The sequence below is a fragment of the Meriones unguiculatus genome, chromosome X, assembly GCF_030254825.1.
Source record: "Meriones unguiculatus strain TT.TT164.6M chromosome X, Bangor_MerUng_6.1, whole genome shotgun sequence".
Taxonomy (NCBI): domain Eukaryota; kingdom Metazoa; phylum Chordata; class Mammalia; order Rodentia; family Muridae; genus Meriones; species Meriones unguiculatus.
In genome coordinates this window covers 131,344,926-131,366,215 of record NC_083369.1, presented here as the reverse complement: position 1 = coordinate 131,366,215, position 21,290 = coordinate 131,344,926, and the positions used below count along the sequence as shown (strand labels likewise).

General features: G+C 40.6%; 1 protein-coding gene across 1 annotated transcript in view; it reads left to right on the top strand.

Annotated features, from left to right (window-relative positions):
• The first annotated feature begins 3,407 nt into the window (after positions 1–3,407).
• Arhgap6 (Rho GTPase activating protein 6) overlaps positions 3,408–21,290 on the top strand; it is a 584,642-nt gene continuing 566,759 nt past the window's right edge. The window contains exon 1 of the mRNA XM_060375299.1: positions 3,408–4,197. Within this exon, the coding sequence (XP_060231282.1) occupies positions 3,616–4,197 (582 nt within the window). The 5' untranslated portion in view covers positions 3,408–3,615. The remainder of the gene's footprint in view (positions 4,198–21,290) is intronic.

Here is a 21,290-nt window from a genome sequence, read left to right as displayed (position 1 = left end):
TCGCTTGTCTCCAGATGACACTTTAAGTGAAGGTTCTATGCACTGTGATGTCCATACAATGGCAAATCACTAACACTACACTTCTTCAACCATGCCCACTGGTAAGCCACATGAATATATTTAAAAGAAATTGCTCCTTGTTCCCTAGTGTGAAGCAACTTCCAGGTTAATGGTGAGTCTGGACCTGGTGGAAGCAAGGTGATGAATGAACTGACATGTGTCTGCTCTAAGCTCTAAGAGTGCTGATAGAAGAGTCACTCTGCTTGCTGGCCCTCCATCCATAACCAGAAATGCCATTGCACCTGTGTGACATTCCTATTCACCAACACAATCCCAGCAGGGGTGCATTTTCAACCTCATGGTAATACCAGAACTTAGATGAATAGGATATATATATATATATATATATATATATATATATATATATATGAACTAGAAATTACATTTGTTCAACCACCTTGAGTCACAAGTGGTCCCATAAAGTGTAACTCTTGTTAACGATCTACTCCAAATGCCAAGACTCAATGAGGCATAACCATGCAATGAGGCATAACCATGCAGTGGTATCCTAACATGGGAGCCTATTTCAAGTAGATGTTTTCAGTATGAGTGAAAAGTTATGAGGCATTGTTACCAAAAAAAGGGCAGGCAAGACCCACCCACATTTACATCTATTGCAAATTCTGAGGAGGCTGAAGATAAATAACCTTACCCACTCCCAAAGATGATTCCATATATTGTAGAAGAGGCCATCAAGTGATTTTAAGTGCTGTGGCCTTTCTCAGAACAGCTCAACGACAACCACAGAAAAGGATTGGGATATGCCAAGTAACCAGAAAGAGACAGTGGCACAGAGATGGTAACTTAGAATCTCCCATTTTATTTTCAGGCAGCAGAGCCGGTCATGGAGACCCATACCTTAAGGGCCAGGATGGGGGTGAGAGAGACAGGAGGATCGCTAAGCCTGCTTTCTTATAGAACACAGGACCATCAGCCCAGGGGTGTCCCTGCCCCCAATCAGCTGGGTCCTCCCCTATCAATCACTAAATTGATTTAGTTATTTAGTTATTTAGGCTTTTTGTTATTTAGGCTTTAGTTATTTAGCTTGCCTACAGCTCAGTTTTATGGGGACTTTTTTTTTTTTTAATTGTTCTCATTTGAGGCTCCCACCTCTCTGATGACTCGCTTGTATCAAGTTGACATAAAACTAGCCAGGATAAACTCCCCCTCCCACAAATCACCCAACAAAACAAAACAAAACAAACAAACAAAACCAATCAAAACGAAAACAAACTCTCTCCAGCCAGCAGCTCATTCCCATTCAAGTTATCCCAGGAGTGCTGTCTCCTGCATTTACAAAGAAAAACACAGGCTACAGGAGAAACCTGGACAGTATGTCCCATGCTCTTTGTGTAGGCCATGAATTTTCCTGCTAATTAGATTTCACAACCTGCCTCCTGCTAATTAGTAAATACTAAGTATGTAACTGTAAATGACAAAACACCTAGGAACTTCAAAGTGGCAAAAGCCACAGTAAAGCAATTCACCTCTGCAACCAGCATCACAGGAATAAGGTCTTCTAAAATCAAACTTGAATAGTTGTTGTATTTACACACGGAAAATGTTGTGTCAAATGGCCATATTAATAACCTCATTATACATTTTTTAAAGGGACGGTAAAGTCTCATTTTTATTTGTAGTAATTATCTTTACACCCCTAGGTTTTTTTGTTTGTTTGTTTTGTTTTGTTTTGTTTTTTAAATCACACAGAACCATAAGAAGTAGCAATCACTTGTTTCCAACATTTGGACCAATCCCTGAAGTCCTTGCAGAGTTGATTGTAAGATGCCTAGCAAAATTAAGTGTGACATTAGAAAGCGCCACAAGAGACGGGAGAGACTTGCCGTTTTATGGATTCCATGAGTGGAAAAATGGAAGAAGATGCTCCAGGTTCATTTCGAACCCAGGTTACTGACTAAGACTTCTCCTGTGTTTTCCGGTTACCCAAGACGTGGCAACTGAGCCCTGTGCTCAGGAGCTTTTTGGGAGAGACCCCTGAGGCCAGTTAACTTTAGTTGGCATGGATTTCCACCCAGATTGAGCTCTGTTCACCTCTTCTAAACAGAACACATCTACACATGTGCTAAGGACCCTGACTGTCCCTACCCCCTTCCACTTTTTTTTAGTAGGTCCCCCAGTTGGCAGCCTCAAGCATTTGAATTGCATCTTCAGCTTGCTTTAAATAAAATAAAATAAAATAAAATAATAAAATAAAGTAAAATAAAATAATAAAATAAAAAGCTTCAGGGCAAGGGGTTTAACTCCTTAAGTTCAGAAGAACTGTCCAGGGCTGTGGGTCTGACACCAGTGGGTGGGGTGCAATCTGACATTCCCTTTCTTTGCAGAAAAGAGTGTGGAGAAGGCATGCCCCTGGGTTTGGGGGAGGGGAGTCTGGGAAGAAGGTCCGCACTTCCGTCCTCAGGACTTTCTCCCTAGAGGGAGGGTGTCAGAGACCAGCTGCCAGCTCTCTAAGCTACTTCCCAGGTTTGGCGCCTGGAAAACTTCATGTTCTGCTTTTTCCTGCTCCTGGCTCCGCCCAAGTTCCAGACCCTGCGTTCTTCTGGCCTTTCCCCGGACAGGCCACCCTTTTCCCCTGCTGCCTCTGGCGCGAGGAAGAGCTGGGACATCTGTGCCAGCTCTGAGCCCAACCAAGGCTGGTAGCGAATATCAAGTGTCGCTCTACAGAGGAACACGGATACCCACTTTGGAGGCTGTCTTCTTAGCTCAGTCCTTTCAGAGTACCGCTGAAGGCAGGCAGAGAGTTCTTTGCTACTGTTGTCATTCTGCTCTTGGAAGGCCCGGGGCGAGTACACTCAGTCACACTGAGTCAACACAGGGACCACGCAGGAACGGGAACTTGGAGACACTTTTGATCTTTGCCAGTCGGAAAGGGGGACGAATCAGCCCTGTTAATCCTCAAAGCCACATCAGCAGTCCCCAAGTCACCAAGAAGGTGCACCTGGAGAGCAGCCCCACAACTGAGCTCGGGTTCTCCAGAGGAGTTATCACCCAGCTGGGAGCGCAGGGGACGCTCGGTGGGCGGACTCTCAGGCAGCCTCCTCCTGAGCCCTCGGGACTGTCCTTAGGCCACGAGGAGGAGCTTGCTGGAGACTTTCAGGCTGTCCAGAGTCAGGGAGCAGAGCTGGAGCCGCAGCTTCTCCCGCCTTCAGCTGGGAAGGGGGAGTGGCTCAGGCGAGCTGGAGCTGAGATCCCAGAGAGTTACTGACCTTCTTCCCCCTCTTCTTTAGCCTCTTAGATACTTGGACTCCCTGGGGAAGGTTCTAAAGGCAGTAAAGGGACCTGGCCCTTTTTTTTTTTTTTTTTTTTTTTTTTCTCTAGAAGGCTGGGTATGGATATCCTATTTCTGCCTCCACAGGGACTCTTGGAGAGTGCTGGTGACGCTTGAACAGGGCACTGCCTTCCACCTTCCTTGCTGAGAACCTCCTGGCAGTGTTTCCCCAGCCAACTGGGGCCACTTGTTTTCTCAGATCACAGCCTCCAGCGATCTAGGAGGGAAAGGAGAAGGAAGTCGCCCTCGGACCCAGCCCTGCCGAAATGTCTGCGCAGAGCCTGTTGCACAGCGTCTTTGCCTGCTCCTCGCCGGCGTCCGGGAGCACGGCCTCGGCCAAGGGATTCTCCAAAAGGAAGCTGCGCCAGACGCGTAGCCTGGACCCAGCCCTGATCGGTGGCTGCGGGAGTGAGATGGGCACTGAGGGCGGCTTGCGAGGCTCCACAGTAAGCCGCCTTGAATCTCAGCAGCTCCTAGCTGAGGGTCTCGGTTCCCGCTCGGCATCTTCTCCCCGGAGTCAGCACTCTTGGGCTACCCGGTTCCAGACACCCAGACCTCTATGCTCGTCTTTCTCCATGCCCAGTACCCCTCAAGAAAAGTCGCCTTCTGGCAACTTCCACTTTGACTATGAGGTCCCGCTGAGTCGCAGTCTCAAGAAGAGCATAGTCTGGGACCTGCCTTCAGTCCTGGCTGGGTCCACGAGTGGCCGAAGTCCTGCAAGCATCCTCTGTTCATCTGGGGGAGGCCCCAATGGCATCTTTGCTTCTCCTAGGAGATGGCTCCAGCAGAGGAAGTTCCAGCCCCCACCTAACAGTCGAAACCACTCTTATGTCCTGTGGAGGTCTGAGGTAGGGACCAGCGCCATTTGTCGCACAGCCCAAAGCTGGATGCCTCAGGCAGTTCCAGGTGGCTGTCTTTAAGTCCGTCCTGTGTCCAGAGTGAGGCACCAGCCTTAGCTGCTTGACTCTGGCTGTTAGATGGTCCTAGAATGAGAACACTCTAGGTGGTATGAGTGTGTCTGGAGGAATACTAAGGTTCATTTTAGATTGGGCCCAGGACTTGGACAAAGAGATGGTTTTCTGATTTCTTTCTGATGCTACAGTCAATCAAAGGGTTATCTGATCTCTTCACCAAACCTGGATAATTTAGGAACTCAAATGATTTATTGCTAAGTTTTTGCGACTATCTGATGAAATATAATATGCTATACATCTACTGCTAGATTGTTTGACAGAGTAAGAAACTCTTCTGAAGGATTTTGTGTGTGTGTGTGTGTGTGTGTGTGTATGTATGGCAGGGTAGAATAACTCTTATAATTCTCCAGTTTTGATTTATTTTCCCTAAAGTTGTAATTTCAGAAATCTATGGTACTGAATACTTTCTGTGCTTAAGGGTCTGAAATATCATGGAAATCCACCCAAATTCCACTAAGGACAATTAGTAGTTACTGGAATAGACATGAACCAGGAATCAATAATAAATAGGGAACTCAGAGGGAGCTATCTTATTTCCTTCAAATGTTTGCTCTCTGATTCTGAATGGGGAATAGAGCCATTGGGAAACTGCAGTTGATGGGGGACTTGGAAAGCAGCATACACTTAGAGAATAAATAGTAGTTGGTTAAGAAATGACCAACTCCTTCCCAGTTTAGTCCACAAGCTCTATAGGTTTGCTTGGGATCTGTTTCCACAAAAGAGGGGAGATCTCATCAATTGCAATTAAATATCTTAAAGTACAGTTAGCATTACAGAAATGAAATGAAATACTGTGTAATTGATGGAGATTTAGGTTAAATAAAGGAAACAAAACCAAACCAAGCAGTTTGAAAATAGCCTCTCAGCTCTGTTAGCATGAGATAGCTGTTAGTAGATTACCCTACGAAAATTGGCATTATTGATCATAAATAACAAAATCATGTGTTGCTAATGTTAGCGACTAAGTCAAAGTAACTGCTGCTGCTGTTGCATGACATTTGGATTAAGAAAAAAAAAAGGTTGCTGACTGGATCAGGGAGATAGTCACTGGGAAGACAGAGTGGGACAAAGATACCATATTATATCCAAAACAACAGGGTTGGTGTTGGTAAAAAGAGAAGCTAAATTCCTGCTCAGTTTCAGAGCACACATTAGGAGATTAATTCGTAGAAGGGAGGGAAAGGGAGAAAAAATGGAGGGAAGAAGAGAGAGAAGGGGGAGAGGAGAGATGTCAAAAGCAAGCCAACATTTCAGATTTGATAGTTGCTGTCATTCTTAACCATTAACATCTCATAAACAAAGAACAAGAATTTGAGCTACAGTAATGGATGGCTTCTCTCCATTTTGGAGTATGTAGGTAGACTGCACAGGTCTTATCTACCATGACTTTTACCCCTTTGTAGTGGTTAAAACTGAGTGCTTTGCCATATAGCAAACTAACACAATTTTCTCATAAAAGGTTTATGTGCATAAGTGGGTACAGGTGGAAATTCCTTTAAGCTTGAGGTATATATGGGATGATTGGGTAGAATCCTGGCAGTTAAGTCCAATGCTGGTTTTGCTCAGTAGAGGCCAATCTATCCTAATGTAACCCCTAGTTCTGCAACTTAGTGGTCTGGGTTACCTTTCAAAGGTTGAATGTTCTAGAATCCTTTCAAACTCCAAGAAAAATTCATCCCTTTGGGCAGTGCCTGTCTTTCTTGCTTGCAAGCAAGCTGTATCCTTTGTCCTAAGAGAGAAATGTTACTAATGATGGCAAAAACCCAACAAGCAAGAACTTTGGTTGACACAGACTTGGTTCTTGCACTTTTTCTGGTTGTTCTGCCTTAGGGTTCCTCAGCCTTAGCACTATTACTATCTGAAGCCCAATGGTTTTCTGCTTATATGGGTGTTGCAGTGTTGAGTAGCATCCGTGTCCTCTGCCCACTAGGTTCCCTGCAGCACCTGTCTTAGTTTGGAGGACTATTGGCTGTAATGAAACACCATGACCAAAAAACACGTTGAAGAAGAGAGGCTTTATTTCAGCTTATACTTTCACATTGTAGTCCATCACTGAGAAGTGAGGACAAGAGCTCAAACAGGCCATGACCTGGAGACAGGAGCTGATTCAGAGGCTATGGATGGGTGCTGTTTATTTGCTTGCTCCCCGTGAATTGCTCAGCCTGATTTTTTTTATAGAACCCGAGACCACTAGCCCAAGGATGACATGACTCACAAAGGGCTGGTTTCTGCCCCATAAACTATAAGTGAATATGATTCCCTACAGCCGGATCTTATGGAGGCATTTTCTTGACTGAGGTTTTCTCCTTTCATACAATGCTAGATTATGTCAAATTGATATAAAACTAGCCATCACAGCACTTCCCTATCCCAGTACAATAAAAACTGATGATGTTGCCAAATATTTCCTAGGGGCTGACCCACCCTAGCTAAGAACCATTATATTTGTGATGTTGAGTGTAGCACCTCAGACTGGGCATCTAGCAAGGTCCTACAGAAGGTTTTTGAGCTAGCATCATGTATCCCTGGCGCCTTCCTCTGATTCACAATCAACAAAGAGGCTTGCAGACTCCACAGACTCCACAGACTCCACATACACACTCTTAAGGTTTCTACACACACACACACACAGGTGAGAGAGAGCGAAACTGCACATGTGTGCACGTTTGTGTGTGTGTGTGTGTGTGTGTGTGTGTATTCCTCTAAATCCAAGTGAATATCTGAGAATTTATTTTCAGGTTTAGTCAGTCACTAAATGGGTCATATCCATTTGTGTTTAATACTCTGAGCAGACTTTATGATTTTAAACACACAACAGTTTCTACTCTAAAGAGTCTCATAAATGTCCACCATTCTATAACTTGTGCTCACTCAATGCTCACGAATGGCTGTTTTATAGTCTAAGCCTGGGAGTTATCAGACAAAATCAGGAATGAATCTTAACATTCTCCTACTATGTGTTTCAGGATTGCTTTACACAAGTTAGATTTATGGACATGCAGTATGATGATGCAATCAGTACATGTTTACTAACTTGTGTTTTTTTTAGCAGCCAACCTCTTTCCTTGCTTCTAATAAAGGAATACCACCTGTTCTTTTAAACCTGGTATCCTACTGATTCTTGTGAACCAGACCTGAATTTGTGCCCATATGCTCCTGAGCATTTTTCAGCTTGGCTAACTCACAGACATGATAATTTCTATAGCAGTGGTTTCTTTCTATTCTTCTCTTCAGTCTCATTAAAGGCATTTATTTCTCTATATACCATGAGTGCAGAGAAGTCTAAATATGGGTCAGTTCTCAATGAGGGCATGGTATAAAAAGATTAGCAGTATAAGGGAACACAGTTGGACAAGTGATGATGTCTTTTGGCCAAGGTCTTGGAAGTTTTCACTCTTTTTCACACTTGAATTTGATATTTAAGGATGACTTAAAGATCACTTACACAAAGGTGGAAATTTATTTCCTCTGTGTATTTTTCTGTCTATGTGAAGGGTATGTGTGTGGATGTCACATGGCAACCTCAGATGTTGGTTTTTACCTTCCACCTTGTTTGAAACAGGGTCTCTGTTATTTGAAGTCCATAAGCCAATGTGGATTTCCTGAGAGGTTTGGATTCCCTTTTCTCTACATCCTGTTTTGAAGCATGAGATTATAGACGCATGCTACATAGTTCTGAGGATTCAAACTCGGACTCTCACACTAGCATGATAAGCCATCTCCTCAGTCCCAAGAATTATATCTTGCTGAGAAAGAAAAAAAAGTGGGAATGCATTGGCACAGAGGCATTGGTAATGCCAGAGTTTCAACAAAGAAGAATGACATGGAGTTAATTGCAATTTTTCTGAGATGGGGTGGTTAGAATACCTGCAATCTAAGATATGTAGCAACTTCAGGGCTTTTGATAAAGTAATGTTTTGAAAACCTAAATCAGGCACAGTGTGGAAGAATACCTACAAGCATAGATAAAAATGACAGGGAGGCCAAAGCACGTTCTTTAGTCTCTCCTAGAAGTCCCTTCTCATCTGTGGAGATGTGAGATCATGCAGATTTGTGAAGTGCAAAATTAGGTTGGGTAGTGTCTGACAATCTCTTAGGTGAGCTTGTTCAATAGGCAGGGTAGTGTTTATCTCAAAAAGCCCCACAATGTGAGTCTGAGGAATTTGTACTCTGTTATATAGAACCAGAGAATCTTAACCAGATGGTGGGTTTGTTGTGAAGAGACATTTGGAAAATCTTGAAGATGTTTGGGAATGTGATAGTTAGTAGTGCTGCTGTGATCACAAATCTAGTGGTTTAAAGCGATACAAGTCTATTCGCTTTCTGGTGATAGGTTCCAGTGGGTTTCACTAGGCTACATTTAAGATTCCAGTGGAGCTGTGTTCCTTCTAAAGGCTGCTAGATTTGCAGCTTCTCCTTTCCTAATAGCACTTTCCCCTTTATCTTCAAAGCTAGCTGTGTTGTTATCCTTTGATCCTACTTCTCTAGTCATTTCTCCATCTGACTTTCTTCAAGACACTTATGCTTACATTGGGATCATCTGGGTAATCCAGGGTAATCTCACTATTTTAAGGACATCTGATCAGCAAAATTTAATTGCATTTGAAACTTGAATACCCCTTTCCTATGATGTACTAAGAGATTCCAGGAATTTAGTCATGTACATCTTTGGCAGAACGTTATGATGTCTAATACAGGGTGGTTTTTCCTAGTGACAGCTATTTGGGAGGCCAGGGAAGTGTCTAAACACTCTGCAGTGTTCAAGTCATCCCATGAGGAAGAATCACTGCACAAAGATAACTGAGGGACTCTGTGATGAAGAATGGAGGTGGGACTTTTGAAGCATGAGGCTAGAACACAAATAAGTATTTTAGATGGATGGCTGTGTTATATAGAGAAGCATGGTATAGAATCACAAGGCAAGCAGAAGTAAGTACTCAGGAGAGGTACACATGGAGTTATCTTGCCCAGGATCCTGTAAACAAATGAGAGTTGCCATGTAACCATTGCTATAAAAACTTCTGTCTTTCTTACACTTCATTGTAGCTACTTGTTTTCTTGCAACTTTTGAAGTACCTGAAAGCAGAACTCTCATTCATTTTTATATTCTTAAAATCTAGCCAGTGTTCCAGAGTTTTAGATCACCAGGTGCTCATCACTGCAAGAATATGACATGGATTTGCTGATTTCCTGCTAGGAATCTTTTCAGGTTGGCCACTGGATGGCTCAGGTTCTAAAAAAGTGGAACAGAATTATAGGCTTCCCTTCCTCTGAACATGGTCTATCATGTTTATGTTATTTTGGTTGTCATTAACATTTTCCTGCTTGCTTATGGTTACCAGGCCAGGAGGTCTCCTCTCCCCTCCCCTCCCCTCCTTCCCCTTCCCCTTCCCCTCCCCTCCCCTCTCTTCCCCTCCCCTCCCCTCCCCTCCCCTCCCCTCCCCTCCCCTCCCCTCCCCTCCTCTCCTCTCCCTCTCCTTTCCTCTCCCTTCTTTTCCTCCCCTTTCCTCTTGTAATGTTTACTTCTTCCATTCTAAGGATCTGAGGGAACTGTATGAAAATATCTAAAGACAGTCTTTACATTTTTCTTGGGCTTTATTCTTATTGTCACTGCCTCATTTCTGTCTACCCCCTCCCTCAACACACAGCAAATCTTTTGCCATGGTGACCTCCTGCTTTGTCATTTTGCCTTCAGTTCAATCTGTTCTTATCTTGGTTTCATATTCCCATAACACAATTATAATAATGTTGTTCCCTCATAAGGAATGTTTGACAGAGTCAGTGTCAAATGGAGTTTTAATTTTTGAGTCAGTCTCTCACTAGCTAGCGTTGGCTGGCCTGGAACACAATAGGTAGACCAGGATGGCCTCATACTCACAGAAATCCATTGCCTTGGCCTGACAAGTGCTAGAATTTAAAGAGTGTGCTACTCTTCTTGTTAATCCCAATTGCTCATCTAGTCATTTCAGTGTATTTTGCAATATAATCTTAGCTTTCTCCCTCTCCTTTAGCAACTCTGTTATAGCAAAACCAAATTGGTCACTTGGGGCTTTGTTATATATTTATTCAGTGTTAGCTATGCAGCAGACCTTGGCAATATCTGTGGAACTTACAAGCTTTGCTCTGTAAGGTGCTTATAGCCTGTGGATACAGTAATGGCTAGTGAATAAATCTCTACACTTGTTTATGTATGATAGGGAGACTGTGGCAGATTAAATAGTGACTCCCAAAGATGCCTGTGTCCCTATCTCAATCCCCAGATGTGTAAATATTCCACAAAATGTCACAAATGGCAAAAGAGACTTTGTTAATGTAAGACTACTCTAAGTTATGTGGGTGGGGCCAGTGCAATCACACAGTTCCTTAAAAGAGGGTATCAGAAAGATAAGTTCTAGAAAAAGAGAAAAGAGTCAGAAATGGAGGAAGGGAAGTGGGAGGAATGAAAGAGAAATGGAGGGAGAGGGAGAGATTTTGAAAATGCTATACTGCTAGCTTTGAAGGTGAAGGAAGAAGTCATTAGCCAAGGAAGGCAGCAGTTTCCAGAAGCTGAGAGAGACAAAAAAAGTTTCTCCCTCAGAGCTTCCTGCCCCAAGAATACTCTACTTTCATTCTCTTAGCCTAGTGAGTTGCTGAATTCCCCAAATGTAAAATGTATGTTTGTGATAATTTGTCACAGAAATGTTACCAAATGGACAGAAGATCTAAGGTTATCTGGAATGTATTAGGTAAAATCAGTGGATGAAAGATTGTTTTTTCAAATCCCTCCTAGAGAAGGCTCTGTTTAAGAGCTAACACAGGGCTGGAGAGATAGCTTTGCCAGTCTATAAAACTCTTGCCAAAACTCTCACCTCTTATGCACCGGGACCTGAGTTTGATCACCCAGAACACAAGAATGGAGTGGTGTGTACCTCTAATTCTAACACTGGATAGGTTAAGACAGGATGATGACTGAGTTCACTGGCTATTCAGTTTAGCCTAATTGATGACTCTAGGCCAGCGAGAACCCCTGTGTCAAAGAAGGTGGATGTCATTCCTGGTGTTCATACTGATGTTGTTTTGCGGTTTCCATATATCTGTATACCTGTGTACACAAGAATATGCACACACAGGAGCATAAAAAAAGAGAGCGTAGTATCTTTGAGGGACTTAAAGAAATCGGCCTCGAGTAGAGTTTGGGAGTGGGAAGATGGTGAAGTATATGAGCTCTGTGATATTGATTTTATCATTTAATAGAAAGTTCCTTGCAGAAATTACCTTCATCCCATTTCCTCTGAATTTTGGTAGCTCACTTCCAGCTCTATCTGAGAAGCCTATGTCTGTGTTATATGCCTCAACTAGTTACTATGCTCATACGAATACACTTAGAGTCTGCTGTGCTTCCTAAAATAATCAGAATTTGCAAAGGCAAAAAAGTTATTTTTTCATGTTGAGCTTCTGATTCTTATAATCTGGTCCTTACATACAGGAAAATATGTTTCATAGCAGAATATGTTCAAGAACAGACAAAGTCTATGTGTTAACAATGATTATCCTACATCCTGGAGGCATGTTTTTGGGAATAGAACATCTTGTTCTAAAGTTTACTGCATCTGTGCTAAACCATTGCGTAGTTAAATAGAGTGGGATAATGATTACAACTATGTCATAATATGGAAGAAACACCTGGAATGTAGTGTGTAAAACTGAAATTAGTTATTATGTTAGCTAGTAAAGAATTATGTTTTCATTAGCCATTAGAGTGATACAAATCAAGACAATTATAAGATGTTACTAAGATAGCTAGAATTGAAAAGAGCAATAACAGGAAGGGTTGATAAGATGTGAAAAAAATAGGATGCTCCTGTGCCACCAGCAGAAATGTAGAATGGAAGAAATGTAGAATGACTCAGTAGTTTTGAAAGCCATTTGATAGTTGTTTAACATGTTAGAGAGCATTACCCTATGACTCAGCAATTCTGCTCCTGGTTATATACCTAGGAGAAATGAAAACATTCCAAACCTATGCATGAGTGTCAGAGCACTATTATTCTTATGAGTAAAATGATGGAACCAACCCAACCATTTCTCAGCTGATGAATGGAAAACAAAACATGGCCTAGCCACACGGTGAGAGATTATTTATCAACGAAGGACAGGAAGTACTCATGCATGCTACCCGGGAGTGAGTCTTGAAAATATCATGCTAAATAGAGCCCACTGCAAAAGAGCACTAGTTTATGATTGCATGTAGATGAAATGTACAAAATAGGCAAAGAGAGTAGAGAGTAGAGTAGTAGTGGTTAGAAGGCAGGGATAAGGATTGATTTCTAATGAGTATCTTTTTTTATAGGGTAATAAAAATGATCTCAAACTTGATATAGGCGATAGTTATACAACCTTGTTGATGCACTAAAAATCATCCAATGCACACTTTAGAAGGTCTAATGGTCTGATCTGTGAATTGAACTTCAGCCCAAAAAACCAAACAACCAAACAACCAAACAAACGATGATGCTTATTATATCCAGAAAATACACCAAGTACTACTGCTATGTCATGTTTGCAATAATAAATGTGGAGCAGTATTTTGCATGCTTTCTTTGAAGATGCCATAAGGGAAATAGTAACAGCTCTGGAAGATTCAGTAAAGGAGTCAGCAGCTACCTCTGGGATTTTCTGAGATTGGTTACTATGGAAATTCTATGCACTGCTTATTAACTTTGGAATCAAGTACAGAGACGCTATTGACATGATTGCCATTTCAGAAATGGCAGCTATTTTTTTTAAAAAAAGCACTACAACTACTTACAATTGTGAAAAATTTACTGAACATATCTCATCAGAGCCATTAAACAGTTAAAGATGTTCAGGAAGTATTAAAACTAAAAGGAATTTGAGAAACAACCACTTCTAAAGTAATAATGTTGATGGACCCAAGAGGAGAATGCTGAGCCCAGGAAGTCTTTGGAGAGATAGAGTGAACTGAGTTATGCGTCCTTATGGAACAACAAAATAATATGTTTTCTTTCGCTAGCTCTGGACCACTCAATAAAACAAGAGCTGAAGTGTAAATTGGACCAATTTTCAGCTTGCAAGTTTGGTAACTTCATCTTTCAGTCATACCAGCAAGTACTCTGAGAACAAGATGTAGATAGAGCAGAAGGGAGAGAAGGAGGTTTAAGTGACAATAGCTATGGCTACTTAAGCTGTAAGACAGCTGCTTTAGCCAATCATGTCAGCAAAGGGAAGCTCGAACTTGGTTGCCTGGTGTTTTGGTTTTTTAACAAAGTTCAATTCTTCTCCACTTGAAACTTTATATTGGTTCCTTGCTGAGTTTGTTGGCAATGGCAATGATGTTAAGTGAAAGGGCAATTAGTATCTGTAATGATTGTAGAGGGAGCACCAGTTTTCCTTATTGTTGTTGTTATTGAGGCAACTCTGGAGGATGGGGATGGTATTAGCAGTGACGTTCCAGATGAGGACACTGAGACTCAGATTAAGAAGTGATCAGATTTAGTTGGAGAAGGAAAGAATTGGATGAACCCAAAAGGCCTGGATTCAAATCCATGCTCTGTCTTGTGACGGAAACAAATGACCAGTCTTCTTTGTGTCTTTGATTCTTTGCCTACCAAATGAAGCCAATGAAGGTGCTTTGCTCAGAAAAGGTTTGTGTGGATTTCAAAACATAGTCACTTTAAGGTGATTATGACACAGAAAGGAAAACAAGCCAAAATAAAATAAAATTGAAGATGTGCCTACCCTCACAGTTAGAAAGCAAATCATTAACAACAATAATACCCCTCCCCCCAAAATTTAAAAAACACAACAAACTTTACTAGAGCTAAGGGGGTGATTTAGCTGAAATATTTACGTGACTATTGCATGCACTGGGAATCTTGTCTTGCCACTATGGATGTAGAAGAGATGGTAATCAACACATGAATGAGTAGGTACAGCGGCATAAGATAACAGCAGAAAGTGATTCGAAATTGATTTTACAAGTTGGTAAGTAAGGTACAGTTTTCATGGTCAGCACCAGATCAACGACAAGCTTACACTCGAGGCATTTTGGCTTAGTGAATTGGAACACATGAATTTGACACACTTGTGTGGATTTGGTGTAACCCAGCACATGCCAGTAGGCCAAGGAGCACCCTTCATTCCAACACACAGAAACCTTATCTCATTTAACATTTTTTTTTTTTGGATGTAGGATACTCCGAAGGTTGGAAAGTGGATAATCGTCAGTAAAGCTCTAGCAAGTAATGGCAGTGTGTGTATGTGTGTGTGTGTTTGTTTCCCAAGGCAACTGTGTTCTCCTTTCCTCATGCTACTATGACCACATGAGATTGACTTTTTTTCTGTAGCTCATCTTACCAGCGTCTCTCTAAAATAAGACGGCAGTTTCACTCAGCTGAGAATGTCTCTACACTCCGATGCTTTGCTTAAAATCCTCCTACTGGGTTGCCTCACCCAGTCTTGATATGAAAATTTGTCTAATCATAACTTGTTATGTCTTGTTCAGTTGATATCCCTGGGAGGCCTGAACTTTTCTGAAGGGAAACAGAAAGAGGTGTGAATCTGGGTGAGAGAGGAGGTGGGAAGGGGGCTAGAAGGAGTGGAGGGAGGAAAAACTGTAGTCAGGATATCTTGTATAAGAAAGAATCATAATAACATAATAAAAATAATCATAATAACAATTATGATTATTATTATAATGATAAAAGAATGGTTGTGTCTAGGCCAATTGAGTGCTCATCTAAAGGATTAGAAGGTCTTGAGTATCAAATTCCTAACTTAAATACTGTAGCAGAGAAACCTTGATTTTGAAACTCTGGGCCATCAATTACACGTGTGTGAACATTGACAGGCTCTTGTTGTCTGTTTACCAGGTGTTTTTGTCTTAAAAAAAAGTTTTGGAAGGAGGAGAGGAGGACCTCCCCTATCAGACGACTTCGGGAGGGGCATGCATGCAGAAAGGGGAGGAAGGGTGGGACGGGGAGGGAAGGAGCGAGGGGCTTATGGGGGGGATCCAAAATGAATAAAGTGTAATTAATAAAAGTCAAATAAAAAAAACTTAAAAAAAAGTTTTGGAAGAAGTTAGGTAATATATGCAGGCATTTGCTTATAAAAATCTGACTGTAATTCCTATTAGCATTTCTAGATGGAGTTTAGCATTCTATAATATAAATGAATGGAATACTTGAAGGGAAGTCCTTAAAACTTGCCTATTCTGTCTAGACACCTATTTGATTCTTAAATCTTGTCTATGGCACTTTAACTTTATGTCCAATAATCTACAACCAAGATAAAAAGTTTTGTATTTTTCCTGCCATTTCAGATAGTAATAGACACAGAAAATTTTCCTGGTATTTTGTTAGAGGTCAGTGATATTAGTTATTTTTCTGATGCTGTAATTGAACACTCTGACCAAAAGTAATTTATAGAAAAAAGGAAGAGTTCATTTGGCCTTACAGTTTCAGAAGGATAAGAGTTAATCAGGGCAGGAGGCATGGCACCTGGTGAGCAAGACAGAAATCATCACATCTTTATCCATAAACACAGAGCAGAGAGAATGAACTGGAAGTGTTGCTGAGGCTTTAAGCTCTCAAATCCTGCTTCCAGCAATGTACTTCCTCCAGGAAGGCTGCTCTTTGCCATAACCTCTCCAGATAGCTCCATCCACCAGCAGTCCAAGTTTTCAGAGGCCTAAGCCTATGGAGAATATTTCTCTTTCAAACACCACAACAGTGTTCCTATGACTTTCATCATGCTGTATGTCTCCTGTTATATAAACAACAGCCCATCTTGTAATATTATTAGGAAGTACAGATTGGTGAGCATCAATAAACTAGATTGTCAGAATATGTTTTTTAAAAACACTGAGAGAATAGACTCATGCAGATAGTCCTCAGACTTGAACATCAACACTGCTTCTAGAAGCTCTGGGGCATTCACTCAGCAAATATATTGCTATTTGCTGTAATAACTGATCTTCGATCTGTTTATTCGTTTACTTATTCATTATTTGCAGTGCTTACAATTGAACCTAGTGTCTCAGGCAAACTAGCCAAGAAATCTGGATACCCCATCCTTAACCTTTCAACTTATTATTAAATTGGAAATACATGGATCCTTACATTTTCCACATACAACTTCCTGTATCAGGCTGCCCTGGAATTTGATATATTGCCAAAGATGGCCTTGAAAGTCTGACGTTAAAGTTCTGATTTTCTTGTGTCTGACTATCTAGTACTGGAATAAGTACAGGCATAAACTGCAATACCTGGCCTGTGCAGTGTTGGGGATAGAAATCAGAGCTTCAGAAATGCTAGATGAACGTTCTATAACCTGAGATACATACATCCCCATCCCTATATTACTGTTCCTCATATGCTGAAAAATGTGAGAGAAATGATCAAGTATTTAGGTGCGTGATGAGGGTTTTGTTAGTTGAAACTGATCACTCAGAGTTATGACTAGTACATTTCTCTTTTTCACATTAATGTGAATTTGGTTTTTCCTGGTAGCAGCTGGATGCAGGGGAGTAAATAAGTCATTATGATTTTACTCTTTTCTCATGTAGAAGTATTATTTTTATAGAAAACTATTTAAAACTCTGCTCTTATGTAATTCTCCTTATTAACTTTCTAAGCTATACAGAGTTATAGTAGATTGTAGCTCATGTGGATGTTCACTGACTGAATCTAAAGCCATTCTATACCATGAATTGATAGGTAAATTATTGAACAAGAGAGTTGGATAGTTAAAAAGAAATGATATTAATACATGAAGATTTCTTTCAGTTAAGTAGTTGAATGTGTCCATGAAGTACTTTCCAAAGCACAGAAAATTTACTATTTTCATTGTCCTTGGAAAGACTTTTGCAGAGTTTGGTGTCACAATCTACCAGTGTCATTTCTCTGTTCTTAGATATATGTGCAGTTTTAAAAAATAATGTTTTATTTAATATATGCACAATTTTTAACTTCACAGTAACACTGTGGTTTGGAAAGAAAAATGAAATTCTGGTTATATTGCAAGCAATGGGGGGATAACCTATTCTATGAAGATAGTTTTGTGTGTTTGTGTGTGTGTGTGTCTGTCTGTCTGTCTGTCTCTCTCTCTCTCTCTCTGTGTGTGTGTGTGTGTGTGCAAAAATATAGAAGAAGCCAAAGTTCTGTATCTTCATCTGAATTTCCTCAAAGACAGGATGTGGGTGGATACAGTGGATTTGGAAGGTGACAATCAGGAAGCAGGAAGGAAGAAGACAGACTGAAAGAGAAAAGAAGGAAATTCCATCATGAAGCTGTGTCACAACAGATGTAGCTGTGGTCAATGGGATGGCTGAAGCTCCACAAGGACCAATGGGAAGTGTATACTGTATCTCAGGGTGATCCACCTGTGTTTCAGTTAACTATGTTCATAGAGCAGTGGCTGTCAATCTGTGGGGCGTGACCCCTTAAGGGGTTGCATGACCCTTTCACAGGGGTTGAGTATCAGATATCCTTTATATCAGATATTTGCATTATGATTCATAACTAGAAAAATTACAGTTATGAAGTAGCAATGAAAATAAATTTATGGTTAGGCGTCACCACAACATGAGGAACTGTATTAAAGGGTCACAGCATTAGAAAACTTGAGAGCACTGTCATAGACTATTTGCATTACAAATCAGCCCAGACCTGAGTGGTATGGATATATGTGTATCAGGAATTAGAGTCTGGCTCTGCTAGAGGTATGAGGTATGAGCTGGGCTCACCCACTTGCCTACTTTCAGATTGGGTCTGGAGGTGATGGGGTGTGGAAAGTTCACTGTGGCTTCGTTTACTGTCTGGTATCTGGATGTTTCTGCATATGCCTTGGGTTTTCTTACTGTATGACTAATCCCTGGTATTTGATCAAAGGTAGTAACGCAAAGGCAAGGGAAATAGATTTCACTTTTTGATAGGAGAAATGAGAAATTCTATGTTTGTGTGTATGCATGTGTATGTGCGTGCCTGTGTGTGTGTGTGTGTGTGTGTGTGTGTGTGTGTGTGTGTGTGTTTAATCTGCTGGAAGCAAAGGACATGAAGCTGGAGAATATCTGCAGTGGTTTCTCTATGCCATGGTTTGAGATTGCAGCTGGGTTTTGACTAGCCTGCATTTTGGGCTCATGACAAAATGTGCATGAGCGATGGATCACTAGCAGCATAAGATCTGCCTGAGCTTATGCAAAGCTGTCCTGCACAATTGTAGGAGACCGCCCAAATATGTTAGCATAAGTTCATAAATAACAGCATTTAGAAGAAGTTACTCAAAATCCTTACTAACCAAAATCATTACAAATAGACAAAATAACCAGAGCCCTTAGAGATGTCTAAGCTTGGGATCAAATTCCAGTGCCACTATTTGTGAATTCTAAATTTCAACTGCTATAATCTATCAACTGTGCAAGGGAGATATAACACTGACCTTGTAGAAAGTTATTAAGTCAGTTGGATAGTGTAGTTGGGAAGCATGGAATGTGAGAACTTGTGCAGAGGTGTCTTTTTAATTACTCAATATAATTTAATCTGAATTGTTGTTGTAGGAAGATATAAGTAGTTTCTATCATATTTCTGGGGGTGAAAAAGCCTCAGTGTTTTGGTGAATGGAAATAAGTACTGTAAGATACAATTTTGGTTTTGTAAATTGTTGGAAAAGATGTAGTAGTTGAAGAACTACAATGCAGTGCAGTTTTCCTCTATATTTAAATTATAAAGCTTGAGCTCTGCATTTCTAGTTGTAGTGAAATGAATACTACTGGATTTTTGTCACATGAATGTGTCCATGAATAAATGGCAAAATAAGACATTCTTTAGTTATTATATTAGAACAAAGAAGTAATTAAGACTGCATCTTGGGATTGTTCTTGGGATATGTGATCTTTCACCCTCTTCTGCTATCCAAAGCAAGCACACACACACAAACACACACACACACACACACAGAGAGAGAGAGAGAGAGAGAGAGAGAGAGAGAGAGAGATTCACACAGATATAAAAAATAAAATGAATCTTTAAAAAAGGCTATATACCCTCTCAATGGAATAGTTGCTCATGTAATGAGGCTATTATCGATTTATCTTGTCTTTTCAAGAATTAAGCATATTCTACAGCTGACAGTACATATAGCTCAGTTAGGGCCCATTTACCATAGAAGTATCATTGTGTAAAGCTGCTTGTCCTTAGAAATTTTTCATCTACTCCCTAGAGATGCTTTCAGAGAGCTGGAAGTGAACCAAATGAAGCAACAAAAGCAGTCATCTTTAGTTCAAATTGGTATGCCAAAGCTAGAGAGCAGGGGTGACAAAGGAATGAATTGTGTTTGCATTATCATTAGTTAGTAATGATAACCCATCATTCTGACTAAGTCACTCATTCATTTATCAAAAAATTCTACATACAAGTGCCAACTCTATGATTTGCTGAATAATCATTATAATAAGTGATATTTATTGAATGCTTGCCTTGAACCAGTTGCCTTACTATATGTTTTTAAAAGGCTAGGGATCATTAAATCTCCATAACTATCCAAGTGAGCCAAAATTAAGAAATGGAAAAAGTAGGATTTGAATTCAGATCTGGGAAGTTTCATGTAGGAAAATAATTACATGTTTCTGGTTCTGAAATCCTCAGACTATGGTAGATATGTGACTACCCTAATAAAAGCTAATAATCATTGACCATTTACAGGAGCCAGACCTTCTGAGAATTGCTTTATTTGCAAGGATTTGTTTAGTTCTCATAACAGTCTCATGAGTTATCATTTGTTTAATTTTCTTTTTTTTCTTTCTATTTTTCTTTTAATTTGTATTAATTACACTTTATTCATTTTGTATCCCCCCGTGGCCCCTTCTTCCTCCCCTCCCAATGGCACCCTCCCTCCCCCTTCTCCTCCTATGCCCCTTCTCAAGTCCACTGATAGGGGAGGTCTTAGATCCTCTCCTTCCTTCTGATCTTAGTCTATCAGGTCTCATCAGGAATGGCTGCATTGTCTTCCTCTGTGGCCTGGTAAGGTTGCTCCCCCCTCGGGGGCTGGTGATCAAAGAACAGGCCAATCAGTTCATGTCAGCAACAGTCCCTCTTCCCATTACTATGGAACCCACTTGGACACTGAACTGCCATGGGCAACATCTTTGCCGGGGTTCTAGTTTATCTCCATCAATGGTACAGAGCTAAACAGAGAATTCTCAAAAGAGGAATATCGAATGGCCAAAAAACACTTAAAGAAACACTCAGTATCTAGTTTAGTAAAGTTTGATGTTTCTGTCTAATGGTGATGTATTTAGCCCTATGGTGATGAATGGTGATGAATCATCATCTTGCCCTATATGCCTGGTAGAATGGCCATCTGCTTGTTGGGAAGATGTAGCATTGAAGACATGGATTGTAGCTAAAGAACAGAAAAAGCCAGTTTACAACTATGCCACTTGCCACCAGCTGATTTCAATAACTATTTGGCACTATTCTTTCTTTTCAATCTGAATTTGCATGTCCTTCTTCCTGTTTCAAAAAGTTTTTTTTTTTTTTTCATGAAAATTCATCACTTTGTCTTTCCTTGCTATCCGTAGATCCCAACAGCATGTTTCTGGGTGTTTCATGGGTTATTTTATTAAGCTGGGAGAATTCCAAGATCAGAATGCTTTTTGTCATTTCCCTATTGGAAAGAAGAAAGAACTGGATGTTGAGTAAATATTCATTTACATCAGCGCATTCTTCTGTGCTTGTTGGATGCTTATTTCTCTCTTGTTAACAGTGCTAGAATAAACACATAATTCTACCAAAATATTAGCAGTGTGTGCTGTTTTCTTTCATTTGCCAGGATTGTTTCATAATAAATACCACTGGAAAAAATACCATTGGCTAGCATTATCAGCAATTATATTAGTACCTCTACTGAACAAACTACAAATTTTAGGATGTGTTTTGCAAACAGAAGGGAAAATGGCTCTGACTTCTTTT